A 14,128-nucleotide genomic window follows, 5' to 3' on the forward strand; every position below is an offset into this window, starting at 1 on the left:
TCTCCCTTTCCTCTTCTGGGTGAATGTTTGGGGGTGAGGCAGGACTCCCCTCCACCAGCTGGGAACTTGTCTTCTTATAAGAGAGATCCACTGTGTTACTCCTCAACTTTTTTTTTTTTTTAAATATTTATTTGGCTGCATTGGGTCTTAGTTGTGGCATGTGGGATCTAGTTCCCTGACCAGGGACCCGGGCCCCCTGCATTGGGAGTGTGGAGTCTTAGCCACTGGACCACCAGCAAAGTTTCCGAACAATTTATCTATTAAGATGAATTTTAGTTTAAAACCCTCAACTCTCACTTAATGGACAGAACGGTCATTCCTTCCAGGTACCAAGGAAAAGCTTTCTTCTTCCTTTGGCCTGGTATGTTTCCCTTTTTCCTCTGGCTTCCAGGAAGCTTGGAGCTATACTTCCAGCTCTACTGGGGTACGCATTTCTTCCTTTTATCCTACCACAGTCATCTCCTCCAATATGCAGTGTTGTCTAGAGGCTTGGATGGTGTCTACTAAGTTCTTAACTAGGTGCCTTGCATCTACCAAGCCTACAGTAAACAGGTTTTAATCCTGTCTTATGTTTTCTCATCTTCCCTCTATCTGCAACCATCTGGTTACATACGTTTCATTGCAGGTGTTGCCTCAGGTCCATGCTGGGAGTAGGCAGGGGCAAACAATAAAGAAACTGGATTCAGAATCCTCTGCCTTCCACTCCCTTCCACAGTTATCACTGTCTCCTAGTTAGAAAACCAAGTCAGAAGCAGCTTAAGATGGGTTTTTATTTCTTCTTAAAAAAAATAAATAAATGAATACATTGGCTTGAATGTCCTTCCCCCTCTCTTACTCTCCCCCTTGAAAAGAGGCAACCACTGTGAAAATCCTTAAGATGGAGAGGCAGAGAGTGGGTGACCAGAACCCACACTGGAGGGAAACGAGCTCCACACTTGAGGGGTCATAGAAGGGCTCTGTGGGTGAGTGTGGCTTGTACAACATTGGTCGCTGTGGGGGGAACCCTTCTTCAGCGGGGGCTGGACCTTTCCAGCTCTCCCTGGATCCCTCACAGTTCAGTCTTTACCTTGTGCATCAAATCCTTTTGGTCAATCTTGTCTAGGTCCTGGTACCAGCGGTTGAAAGCCAGCAGGGCCACGTTCTTGGCAGCCACAGCCGTCACCTCCACGGAGCTGGCTGCCCACTCCAGGGCATTGAGGTGGAAGAGCTGATCGTGTAGCATGAACCGCGGGAGGGGGGTGTGGGGGCTGTGGACAGGGTGGGCCTGCCACTCGGCTGTCTGGACTGAATAATAGGAGCGAAAGAGGGTCTTCAGCTGGGACCGAAGGAGGGGCTGGGGGGACTGGACTCGCCAAACGGCAGCCTCCTGAGGCTGCTTCCGCCGGAAGTTGGCTGAAACGTTGACGGGACAGATGTTGTCGAGGGAGCAAAAGAAGCTGGGGAAATCTGTGGTGAGGATGCTGGCAAAGGGGAAAAGCTTAGGGTCAGGGAAGCCAAAGTAGGAGGAGTTGAGGTAGCCATGGACCAAGGAGACAACAGTGGGCTGGAAAGAGCCCTGGACGACGTCGATGGGCGGGTCGAAGCCCTCAAAGGTGATGGTGCTACTGTTGTCCAGGTGCAGAGGGGTGGCGATGACCACTATGTCGTAGTAGTCAGAGCCCGTGCCGACCTCATTCTCGTACTTGACGTGGTACAAGGGTTTCCCCTCTGGAAGGAGAGGGAAGAGAGCACAAAAGTCAACTTCTTTCTCAGCTTCTACTTATCTGCCATCTGGGGCCCAGCACAGAGGGGACAAGACCTGGGTGCAACTGGGCTTTCCAGCTGCTGGGTCCTGGTCTTTCCGTGCTGGTGTGGCTGCAGGGTGAGCCCTGGACTGGAGTCAGGAAACCCGAGCTCTTTCTCTGGCTCTGCCTCTGACTAGCTGGGACAACGTGGGCAAGGCTGTGGCTCAAAGTCCTCAGTGGTCAAATGAATGGGGCTAGATTAATGCTAGATTTCTGGCTCTGGCATTTGCTTCGGGACAACAGTGCCCTCTGGTGTCACTCGGCAGTGCTGGGACCCACTCCCCGGCAGGTCTATAGACCAGGGCTTTAGAGACAGAGGAGGTGGAAGTGTTCCCTCTCCAGGAATGGAGTGGTCACGGGCCCCTGCTCTGTCTACTCACCTGTCTGTTGCAGGGTCACAGTGGTCACCGTGGCATGGATCACATTGGCCTTGGTGAGCTTCAGCAGACCGGAACAAACCAGCTTGTTGCCTCCCTCCACAGACCACAGGCTGCCTTGGGCCCCGGCTAGTGACATGGCTCCTGGGCAAAGGGGAAGGGAGGGTGGCCAGTGGGTTCTCAGAACCACCGGGCAGTGGGGCTGGAGAGGCCAGCACTGTCCTACCTGGTCCTCTCTCCCAGGCAAAGACTCCTCTCAACCCCAGGCATGGAGAGATGACACACACAAACAAACACAACAAAATTCACAGTGTTATAAAGTAAAATATTATGCCCAGCACAAGAGCCACTATAAAAGACCACAGATTGTATGATTCTATTCATACAGGCTGCCCAGAATGAAATCCGTAGAAACACAGAGCAGATTCATGGTTGCCTAGGGCTGGAAGGCTGTGGGATGTTGGGGAACTGATGGCTATAGGTATGGAGTTTCTTTTGGGGGCAGTGAAAGTGTTCTAAAATTAATTGTGGTGATGGAGGCACAACTCTGTGAAGACACTGAAAGCCGCTGAATCCTACACTTTAAATGGGTAAACTGTGTGGTATGTGAATTATATCTTGAAGGATACACACAAGATACAGGAAGAGCGAGCAGGGCAGTCTCACTGAGGTGACACTAGGTAAGACCTGAAGGGTGCGAAGGAGCTCGCAGTGCCAAAAGCAAGAGGAATTGTATCCTGGGCACGCAGAAGGTGCTTGTTAATTATAAACCTTTTCATTCATTTATTCAACAAAAATGGGCTGAGTGCCTATGATGGTTGGCACTGTTGTAAGGATACATCAGAAAACAAAGGAGACAGAGATTCCCATTGGGGAGCCTGAATTCTAGTGGGAGGAGATAAGAAATTAAGGAGTCTGCTAGAAGATGATATGGGGCAGGGCAGGGGGACTGGGGCTTCTGGGGGCAGGATGGGTAGAGCAGCTTCAAAGAAAAGGTGACATCTTCACAGAGACATGGGGGAGCGAGAGTTTACCATGACTGTGTCTCAGGGAAGAATGTTCCAGGCAGAGGGATGGCCACGCAAAAGCCCCAAGGTAGGAGTGCTCCTGGGACTTTGGAGACACGGCAAGGAGGCCAGAATGCATGGTCTGGGGTGAGTGAGTGGTGAGGTGGTGAGGCCTAGACCATGTAGGGCCCTACAGACCCCTGGAAGGACTTTGGATTTTCCTTGAAGGAAAGTAGGAGCCATTACAGTTTTAAACACAGGCCTGTCAGGATCTGTCTTTTGTTTTAAAAGGATCATCTGGCTGATGTGTTGAACTTGGGGGGCCAGGGAGTGGGTGGGTGGGGGACCTGGTAGGAGACGTGCAATGATCCTGGTGAGCGATACTGGTGGCTTAGACCAAGGAGGAGGCAGTGGTAGGAAGCAGTCAGATTCTGGGTATACATGGAAGATAAAGCAGATGGGATTTCCTGACATATGACATAAAGGACATGAGAGAAAGAAACGATTCAAGATTTTGGCTGGAGCAACGGAAAGGAGTAATTAATTACCAGCCAAGCTGGGGCGGCGATGGGAGGGGCAGGCTCGCGGGGGTAAAGATCAGAAGCTCAGGTTTGGACATGCTGAGTCTGAGACGCCCATTAGCCCTTCCAGGGCAGACACAAGGTGGGAGCTGACACATGAGTCTGCAGTTCTGGAGAGAGGTCTGGGCTGGAGGTCATGTTTGGGAGTCAGGTGGGTGGAATTTAAAGCTCTGAGACTGGCTGAGCTCATGAAGGGAGGCTGAGTAGTTGAGAGCAGAAGACAAAGGACCAAGCCTGGGTCTTCCGTGCTAGGCGGCGGCAGAGGAGAAGGACCCAGCCAAGCAGGCCTGTGAGTGCCCGTGCAGTTCCTCAGCCCCGAATGCACCTCCCCGCCCCTCCACCACCCCAGCACAATCCTACTGCATTTTTCAAGGCCCAGAATAGTCGTCATGCTTTGGGGAAGACATGCCTTGACGACTTGGTCAGATATGTGGCCTGTGCTGGAGGACGTTGGGTGGTGTATGTGTCCACCCACCCCAGTAATGAGCTGGGAAGATGCGGTGGTCAAATAGATGAATACCCAGCGGCCCAGAGGCCTCAACAGGGCAGCTCCTGAAACCGATCCAAACAGGAGTGGTAGAAACACACTGGGCCTGAGATCTGAGCCTCCCTTCCACCGTCTGTGATGTGGGGTGAATACCATCTCCTGCCAGTTCGGAGGACGGATGTCAGAATCAAAGGCGGTTGGGACAATGTTGCTTAGGCAACCGAACTGAGCTGGGTAAATGTGAGGTTATTACAGGGAGGGCTGGGGAAGGGCAGAGGGGTAGGCCAAGGGCTGGAGGCTCACCGGCAAAGGCAGGCATCGCTGCTGACTGGCCGTAGCTGGCCCGCAGGACGGCGGAGACGACGTCATCGATAAAGCGCTGTGTGACGCCCACCTGGAGCAGGGACTCGGCCACGGAGCGCTGGGTCATGTTGACGAAGGCGGATTCCCCCAGCGAGTAGAGCAGTTCCTCCACACCCGAGAAGGCATAACCATGGGCCTGGTACTTATAGATCCTGAGAGACATGTGGAGCCAGAGCCCTTGTGCAGAAAGGCCTTTCAGCAGACCACCTGCTGCAGGGTCACTGCACCTGGGGGGGCCCAGCAGGGACCCGCCCCTCCTCTCCATGTAGCGGGTGGGAGAGGAGGCTGGTTATGGTACCTTTGGCCTATTCACTGGCTGTGGTGGGCCTGTCCCACCTAGAGGGACAGCCCAGTGGGAAGGGCAAATACTTTGAATCTCACCAGACCTGGCTTCACATCGTGGCTCTGCTGAATGACAATCATGTCGCCTCTCAAGCCACTCCCTGCCTGAGGTCACAGTCCTCTTCTCACTCAGCTGGGACTGCCAAGCAGTGGGCCATGCCCGCCCCATGGACACATGCCCTCTCTAGCAGCTTTGGCTCTGCCCTGGCTTCTAAGACCACATGGGACCTGATGGCAACCGCCTTATGCCAAAGTTGTCACCCTCTCTGCTAGCCCGGCCTGTCCTCCCCTCTGGCTCGGTCCAATAGGGCTCCCACTCACCCCCTCCATAATGTCTTGTTGTCTTACAACTCCCCCAATCGCAGGGACTGGCATTTGCCTGGAACCATATGCCGACGGACTTTCGGATGACTGGCCTTTGAAATGTTGCCTCTGCTTGGGCTGCTCTGTAAACGTGTTGAGTTTGGTTATTGACAGGACACCCAGACGGAGGTGTCCAGAAAGCAGTTAGAAACGGATGAGTTAGTGGGTCTGGAACTTAGGGGAAACTGGGGCTGACAGGTAGAAGCTGTCTCCCACAAAAGGGAGAACATGGCACTGGGGTTTGGATAAAATTGACAAGGGAGAAAAATATAAGAAAGAGGAAAGAGGAGTGAAGACATAACTTTGGGGACACCTGGAGAATATAAGGAAGAAGCGCCATGAAAAGCACAGTTACAGGAGTGGGAAGAATGGAAAAGTGCCAGAAACCAGGAGGGAGGCCTGGAGGCCATGACTGAGTGTCTGATGCTGAAGCCTCTGCATCTGGGCCAGGAAACAGGGAGAACCTTCAGGAAGGACTGTGGGGGAGAGCTGTGGGGTCGGGTACCAGCCTGGCGAGTGAGTGGATTATGAGAGTGGATAGGGTGACAACAGGCCACTTATCCTCGTTATTTGGAGTCGATGGGGAGAGGGCCTAGATCCAACGAGCAGACAGGTGGTAAAGAAAGGTGTTTGTTGTAGATGGGACTGGGGGACAGAAGAGTTTGTAAGTGGTGGCCCACAGGCTGCTTGTGGCCTACAGATGTGTTTCGTTTGCCTTATAAGATGAATGGTTTGCACATGTTGAAAAACTGGGAGATTTCGCACATAACTGGATTTCCAGCTTCTTCTGAAACACTGGAAGACCGAGCCATGTGAGGCTGGTATTCCCATGTGGCCACAAGTGGCTCGAGCAGAGAGCTGGCCGCCCCTTCAGATGCACCCTGGCTCTTCAGGGCCCCTCATACCCTATCCTTCCCTTCCACCCAACTGCTTCTCTTATTCATATTCCAGGTGGGCCCTTGAAGGTGGCTAAGTGTGCAACCCATGCTCTTATTTGCCCGTTTAGCTGAGGGAAAGAGGACGCCAGTGTAACAGCATGAGAGACCAACTACTGCTGCACTAAGTAAGGACCTTCCTAATGCTGGGGGTGTGCTCGGAACCTGGGTGGAATTCTCACACCCAACAAGTACCTTTTCCTTTTCGACAATGTACAGTCAAGTTGGTTCCTTCGACCCCTCTTTTCCTCGCTCCCTCTGGAATGCCCTCCCCATGGCTCTGCCCAGCCCTACCTCATGAACTTCTCCATGACCTCCTCCACCCACATCTGCAGTCTCAGGAAGCTGATGCCATAGTGCCACCACAGGCGGAAGAGGTTCAGCAGGTACCAGTCAGTCTCCTCCAGCACGAGGTTCTCCCCATTGAAGATGGCGCTCCTGCCTCCCACCTCACGCCGATGCCGCAGCCCTGAGGAGGCAAGGAGGAGGCCCTCAGGTCCCCTTCAGAGCACCCCTCACCTGGGGGGACCTAGCAATGCCTGAAGCTTACATTCAGGGGCCATCCTGAAGCGTGCACACGGATGGGTTCCATTAGAGGGAATAGGAACACTGTGGTTTGTGCATCTGTGCTGCTTGTTTAAGGACAGTGCACAATGCACTGAGGAGATGTCTGGACTGACTAGTCAACACAGAAATGAAAATGAAACTAATGTACCATTTTACATTTTTTTTCCATCAGGGACCCACTCAGCCACGAGGGAGGGAAATTCAGACGTCATCCTAGACCATCCAGGGGCTGACAGCCACAGGGCTTGCTCTGAGATGGCAGCCCTGGGCACCAAGGCCACATGGAAGGAATCACAGCTCCTGACAACTGCCTGCACTCTACAACTTAACAGAGTACTGGGTCTTCGTATCTCACTTCATTCTCTCACAGCCTCGGAAGAGGCAGAACAGGTGTGAGCACCCCCAGGTAAAGATGTGGAAAGTGAGGTTTAGAGATTATAGGAACTGCCCTAAGTCATGGGTTTTTATTTCTTTCGCTCCTATTCCTGTCCCTAAGCCATGAAATTCCCCTACCCAGAGGCAACCAGTAAGTATATTCCTTCAGCATCCCTCTAGAGATATTTTGTGCAAATGCTTATAAATGTGTACATATCTCTGAGCTATCCCTCCCCTCACCCCCACATACTATATACACCAGTCTGCACCTTACTGACATATGCATCTTGGGGACTGCTCTATAGCTGGGCGTACAGGACTTCCTCACTCTGGCTGCTGAACACTCTGCTGTGTACTTAAACAATACTGTATTTAATCTCAGATCCCAGTGGGTGGGCAGGTAGGATATCTTCAGCTTTGTGCTATTATTGGGCTGGCCAAAAAGTTCGTTCAGGTTTTCCTGTAACATGGAAACACCCGAATGAACTTTTTGGCCAAACCAATACAAATAATGCTGTAATGAATAATCTTGTGTGTCTGCCACTCTGCACATCTGCAGGTACACCTACAGGATCACTTCTGAAAAGTGGAATTTCTGTGTCCAACAGCATACGTATTTGTGGTTTTGATGGATGCTGCTGGGGTTGAATCTCAGCTCTCTCACTTATTAGCTACAGGGCCTTAGCTGAGGTGTATATACTTTCTGAGCCTCAGCTTCCTTGGGAGGAGATTAAACACCCATCTTGCAGGCTGGTAGGGAGGATCAGAGGTAATGCCTATGTACCACCTAGAAGGATGCCAGGTACTTGGCAATGTGGAAGGTACATAGCATGTGGAAGCCATTATGATTATGATTATTGAGAAGCAGCAAATTGAAAGGGAAAGAAACTGGCCTGGGGGGATCAAACCTGAGTTCTAATCCCGGCTCTGCAACTAACTCACTGTGTAACCTCAGGCAAGTTCCTTCCCCTCTCTGGTCTCAGCTGCTCCATCTGTAAAATGAGGAGATTGGGCTACATGACTTTCCAGCCTTGACCATCAGGGGTCATCTGGGAAGGGCCCGATGGCTGCCGCCAACCCCAGGATGGCGCACTCACCCAGCTGCTTGACGAAGCCCTGCATGTGGAGGCTCAGGGAGTGGAAGGAGGCGGCGCCGCTCTCATAGTGCTGCTTGTTGACTGAGATGGTGGCCAGGCGGCCGCCCACGGTCCCCTTCTCGAACACGTCGATCTGCACCCGGGGGCCGAAGTGCTGTTGGAGGAAATGGGCCACAGCAGAGCCCCCGATTCCAGCTCCAACCACAGCTGTCAGCAGGCCCGGGAGGCAGGTATGGGGAGACACAGAGCATGGGTGTGAATTGGTAAAAACCTGGTCACTGATAGGTACGTTAGGTTAGATTAGTATTTGGAATCCACTCCTTAATCCAGGTGTTGGCAAACTTCAGCCGGAGGACCAAATCTAGGCAGATGCCTGTTTTTGCAAGCTGAAGTTTTACTGGAATGCAACCACACCCTTTCTTTAGCTTACCGCCTACAGCTCTTTAATGCCAGGCAGAGTTGAGTATAGTTGGAACAGAGACTGTAAGCACAGCCTAAAATATTTATTCTCTGGCCCTTTACTGAAGAAGTCAGCCAACCCTTGGTGTATTGTAATCTCCCACCTGGCACTTAAGTCATTTCCACATCTGTGTTTGCTAAGCCTGGAATTCACCCTGTGACAGGTAGCTCGTCACCATATAGGGCAATCTGTTCCGGTTTGGACTCCTGTTATGAAGTTTCAGCTTGTTGCTGTCTTTTTGGGTCTCACCCACTGTCTTTGCTACATGTCCTGCCTTCCTGTTTGTTGCAAACTTGGTTCAAATACCATCAATAATCTCATCCAAGTTGCTGAGAAAAGTGTTTCATTGGACAGGACTCTGAGGTGCTGCTAGGACCCACTGACCAAACAGATAGTAATCATTACATAGCACAGAGAGGACAGTAAAGCAGCTGTGAAACTACCGAACTAGATGGCCACGCTACCCACAATTTTTGCCTACCATGTATCTAAGACACAACTTTCCTCTCGTCTGACAGTCTAGTAACTCACTCAAAAAGAGAATGAGATACACCTGGTGTGACAGACCCATGCTGGACCCTAAGGCCACAAGCTTCTGTCAAGGAGGAAAAACACAAGGTTCTTTATGATCTGTCCTCCATTTACTTATTCCGTTCCGTCTCACCCTTGTAACACTCCACCTTCTTGTCTATCTTGACTTCTTTTGCTGTGGAGCATGGGACTTTGCTCTCTCACACCTGTGCCTTTGCCCTCACTGTTCTTTTTGCCAGAAATGCTCTGTCACCCTTTGCCTTGCTGAACTCTGTGGCCCTTATATGTCATTTTTAGCTGGCTTGCCTGACCTGCCTAAGACAAGTGTCCCTCCTACATATTCCCACAGCACACTCTTTTCACCCTGGCCTGGTCCACGGCACACTATACTCAAATGATCTGTTAAGGTCTGAGGGCAGGTCCCTATGTCCCCAGGTCCTAGCAGGCAGCAGAGCTCACTATGTGTTGCATCCTGAAAGAACAATTTCCTTCTTCTCAGTGTTTACAAAGGCACCTCCAAGAATGCCCTTAATTTTTTAAACTAATGTGCTCCCCACCCCCTCCATTTTTGACAAAGCCCCAAATTACCTTTTTTTTTTCTTCCTAGAGAAACTGCTATCATAAGGCCTGGAAGCTGCCCAAAGACTATAGGGAAGCAGAAGACCTCACCTCATTGAGAACCAGCTCACTCAACACCCACAAACTGACACCCACTCTCTGGCCTATGGTAAGATGTGCTGGACATAGGATGAATCAGACAGGGAGGGCTCTTGTCCCCCTGAGCATAGGCAGGGAATGGGCAGACAGACTCATGCACAATTAGCAATGACAAAGTGTGACCAAGTGCAACAGCAGGATTCTAAAGAATCCTGAGAAAGCAATGAATTCTGCCCGAGGGAGTGGGCCCCAGGCTTCACAGGGAAGCAGTGTTGATCAGGGCACTGGAGGACAATGGGCTCTGCCAGTGAGCAGAAACATATTCTCTGCAGAGAGGGCAGCATGAGCAGGGCACGGGGGGAGTTTAAAGCGTCCAATGCCATACCGAGGTGTTTAGATTTGATTACGCAGCAGCCTGAGGGTTACACCATCTTAACAGGGAGTTTCCTCATTCCCATTGTGGGTAGAGTCCAAACCACCAAGCACAGACAGAGCCTCTTGTCAAGAGGGTTGAGGAAAATCAGGAAAGCTACAGGGCAGCTTGGCACTGCCAGATGTCCTGCCTTGATGATGCCTGGGGTGAGGTGGGTAGGGCCGGCTGGAATGAGGCAGGCAACAAGTTCTGTGTTGCCAGAAGTGGTAGAGCTGTGAGGAGGCCCTGGCCCTTCTTCAGTGGTCAGTGGGAAAGGTCCTGCTCTGCTGCCCTTTCCTAAGAGATGGGGGAGGCCCTGCACCTCAAGACATTGCCTGCGTAATTCTTCCCCAACCTTCAAAGCCTGGCTCCAAATCCACCTCCTCCATTAGGCCTTCTCTGGCCACTGCAGCTCTCAGGATTCTCTTTGCTCTGAAAACCCTAAATGTTCAGTTCCAAACTGATTTCTGGCAGTCTTAACCCTTTATGGTTTGAGCTGTGGTTTGGTAATCCGAACCTTAGCACTGCACTGGCCCTATTAAGTCTGTGGTGCTCCCATGGGGCATCCCTCCTTGCCAGCTAGAGTGCACAGAGGGCAGCCTAGTGGATTAGGGACTCCTTCTCCCCCACACCAAAAGCCCAGCATCTCTACCTATGGGAATTTTAAATAAGAGGGACTTGAAAATCTTTGATTCATGTGTTAAAATGACAAATGTTAAGAGGAAAAAAGTGTAAACAAATATGATGCTAGTCAATTATATACATGATGAAGTATTTAGCAAAATGTCCCAATGTCTACAATTTATTTTGAAATGCATTAAAATGTAAGACGGATTAATGGACATGTGATAGGTATGTGATAAAGCAAATATAGTAACAGTTTCTTAACAGCAGAATCTAGGTGCTGGGTAGACAGGTGATCACTGTACAATTCTTTCACCTTTGGTCTATGTTTGAAAATTTTCAAAATAAAATGTTGGAAAAAAAAAGCAAATAAGTAAGAAGACTGCTGTTAAAAATTCCCCACTTTGTCATTCAGCAAATCTATCCCCAGAGGACTTACCACGGGTTCTGTCTCCCCTAGAACTGTCTCCTACTCTCCATGAGGTTTTGGCTTAGATGTTACTTCTACGAAGCCCTCCCAGAGCCCTCAAAGACCAGGGTGAAGGGCCCCTCTTCTGTATTCACAGGGCTTTCTCAGCCTTAGCACTAACTTCCTTGTATTGTGCAGTCTCTCCTCCTCCAGACAGGAACTATGGAGCACTGTGCCTGCTACACAGACGATCCTCAATAAACCTGTGTAAATGACATCATCCAGACAGGCCAGAGTCTGTCCTGGGGGCAACTGGCAAAGAGCCAGGCCCACGGCAGATGCTCAGTGCCCCTGGACCTTCTGGTAAGATCGGTGACCAGTCCAGCCCCAAGCCTCTTTTCCGCCCCAGGTAGCCCTGTACACATGCTCACGCCTCCCTCCCCATCAGCACCTTGCCTACTGCGGTCCCCTTCCTCGCCCAGTCGCAGTGCCTCGGCCCTTCTCCACCCAGCTACTCTCCCGAGGACCCCTCCCTCGTCCAGCTGCCTCCCCCTTCCCCCATCCAGCTGCTCCTGGATGACAACCCTTTTCCCTCTCAGCCCTCCCCAGATCAACACCCAACCCAGTCCTTCCCGCACCGATTTTGCTGGGACGGGCATCGCCTGTAGCGGCGGCGGCGAGGAGCGCGGCCAGCGCGGCGACGAGCCGGGCAGCGCGGGCCATGGCGGGCAGCGACGGGGTCAGAACGCCGGGACTCAGGCACTTGCGGGTTGGCGCTGGGCTCCCCGCCCCGCCCCGGCGCCCCACTGGCTGTTCCGCCTTCCAGCGTCGCTGATCGCAGCCTCTCATTGGATAAGCAGCCGTCCCTCTCCGGCACGAGGTCCTCATTAGCCGCATCTCTCTGGGGGCAGGCTCTGTCATTGGCAGCTTCCCCGTCCCGCCTCCTGGATGCGGTTTTCTCATTGGCTGGCTCGTCCTGCTCCGGCGCAGGTGTGAGCTCTTCGGGTGCTCAGCATCAGGACCAGGGCCCAGCTCCGGGGAGATTGATGGCAGAAAAAGAACTGAAGCTTTGACGATCTCGGTTCAAATCCAACCTCTAAGCGTTAGTAGCTCTGTAACGTGCCTTCTCTGTGTCTCGTTGTTTCCCTGCTCTATCTTTCTAGGTGGTTGTGACAATCACGTGAGATAAAGGATGTGAAATCACTTGGCAGTGTCTGCAAGTGCTTCAAATTGCTGACCAATCATGCAGTCAGGATGGCTAGACGCTACTTGTTTCAGCATATGCTGAAACAAGGCCAGATGCTTTCAAGACTGCCGTTAGTTACTACGTGTATTTGCAGTTTTGACATACGGTTTACGTCTCTGCCTTCTACTTAAAAAGCAAAAGATAAGAGTTTCATCCACTCTTCTTTCAGAGGGGAGGGAGGGGAGGAAAGGTAGGAAGGAAGGGATAAGCTCCCATTTTCACCCTCTAAGTAAACAAGAGCAGCTCATTGTGGCTAGTTTACCACACTATGAAGGAAAGATTTCCTCTTGCAGAAAATAAAATTGGGGATGAGTTTCAGGTTATCCTGAATAAGGAAACTTCATGTTTATTCAGTCAGATGATGGCTAAGAGAAGAGATGGAAGGGACTAGGAGAATAGTAAAAGGGCATAGAACTGAGATTCCAACCAGCTTTGTGAGTCTTAACAGGGCCAAACTGGATTACTAGTAAAGTGGTAGATGAATAAACATGCATTTCTCATATTAAAAAGAAAAAAATTGGTAATATTTGTGTCAGAATGCAAAACCTTTTTTAAGTTCATTTCCAGACTCAAGATATTCCCTTAATTATCTTTTAAAATAAGCATTCACTGATTACTTTGTGCCGTTCTCTTATGTGCTAACAATACGATTCTTGCAGTATTTTTCTTAATAGGGTAAAATCATACTAACTTTCAAACTCAATGCTGACTCTGCTTTTAATTTTAGGGTACTCAGTAACTCTAGGTTCTAGAGGTTTGTTTTATTCTGTTAGGAAATTCTTCCAATCCTACAACACAGTGATGATGTGTATCAAAGTTGTAGGACAAGTTCAAAAAAGCTGTTTTAAGAGGAAAAGCAAGGAAGCATAATTCTGGTGGCAGAGATGCAAAACTAGTAGTGAGACTGGGAGTGAGGTTCGGTGACTCCATCAGTTATTTATTACTGCATAACAAATCACTCCAAAACTTAGTGGCTAAAAGTAACAATCATTTATTTTGTCTGTAAATCTGCACTTTGGGCAGGGCTCAGTGAGATCAGCTCATCTCTGTTCTATGTGATGTCATGTGGGGCTGCTCCACTGGGGCTGGAGAGTCCACTTTCAAAGTGGCTCACTGAAATGGCTGGCAAGATGGTGCTGGCTGTCATCTGAAAGCTCAGCCATGGCCCTCAGTTCCACTCCACAGGCTACTAGAGGTTGCTCTTTGGTTTGATGGCTGGGTATCAAGAGGGAGCAACCAGTGACAGGAAGGTTTGGGTCAGAAACCAGCAGTGTCACTTCCCTATATTCTATTGGTCCAGATTCAAGATCTTGGGGCCATGTTTTAAGACCTCCAGTGAATTTGAGAATGCAGACAAAGTCTTAGTAGACAGGAATAGGAATATACTTACCAACTAGCACTGGGAGTATGAGAAACAATGGATTATGGAGCGACGGTGTGCAGACAAGACTGGAAGAATGATGAAAATGCAAGGCCAAAAGTATAGGAAAGGCTGCTCCAAAGAGGGGCAC

At 50.6% G+C, this 14,128-nt stretch overlaps 1 protein-coding gene and 1 long non-coding RNA gene across 3 annotated transcripts; one reads left to right on the forward strand and one right to left on the reverse strand.

Moving 5' to 3' along the window:
* Positions 1-754: 754 nt before the first annotated feature.
* PCYOX1L (prenylcysteine oxidase 1 like) lies at positions 755-12,513 on the reverse strand. Of its 2 annotated transcripts, none has more exons than XM_057731485.1 (6): positions 12,010-12,513; positions 8,279-8,485; positions 6,534-6,708; positions 4,540-4,751; positions 2,165-2,305; positions 755-1,707 (listed from the first exon to the last, which is right to left on the reverse strand). In XM_057731485.1, exons 1-6 carry the CDS (start codon positions 12,332-12,334, stop codon positions 1,049-1,051), a joined length of 1,719 nt encoding a protein of 572 aa, XP_057587468.1. In that variant the 5' UTR covers positions 12,335-12,513; the 3' UTR covers positions 755-1,048. The 2 variants fall into 2 exon arrangements, with proteins under 2 accessions (XP_057587468.1, XP_057587478.1); XM_057731495.1 differs by having other exon boundaries at positions 8,279-8,432; positions 12,010-12,092.
* Positions 3,666-12,107, forward strand: LOC130851367 (uncharacterized). The gene is made up of 6 exons (XR_009053179.1): positions 3,666-4,038; positions 6,256-6,367; positions 6,979-7,212; positions 9,877-9,996; positions 11,570-11,734; positions 11,971-12,107. It is a non-coding gene; the product is annotated as an uncharacterized LOC130851367 (long non-coding RNA).
* Positions 12,514-14,128: the final 1,615 nt, after the last annotated feature.

Source organism: Hippopotamus amphibius, chromosome 1 (genome assembly GCF_030028045.1).
Source record: "Hippopotamus amphibius kiboko isolate mHipAmp2 chromosome 1, mHipAmp2.hap2, whole genome shotgun sequence".
NCBI classification, from domain to species: Eukaryota; Metazoa; Chordata; class Mammalia; order Artiodactyla; family Hippopotamidae; genus Hippopotamus; species Hippopotamus amphibius.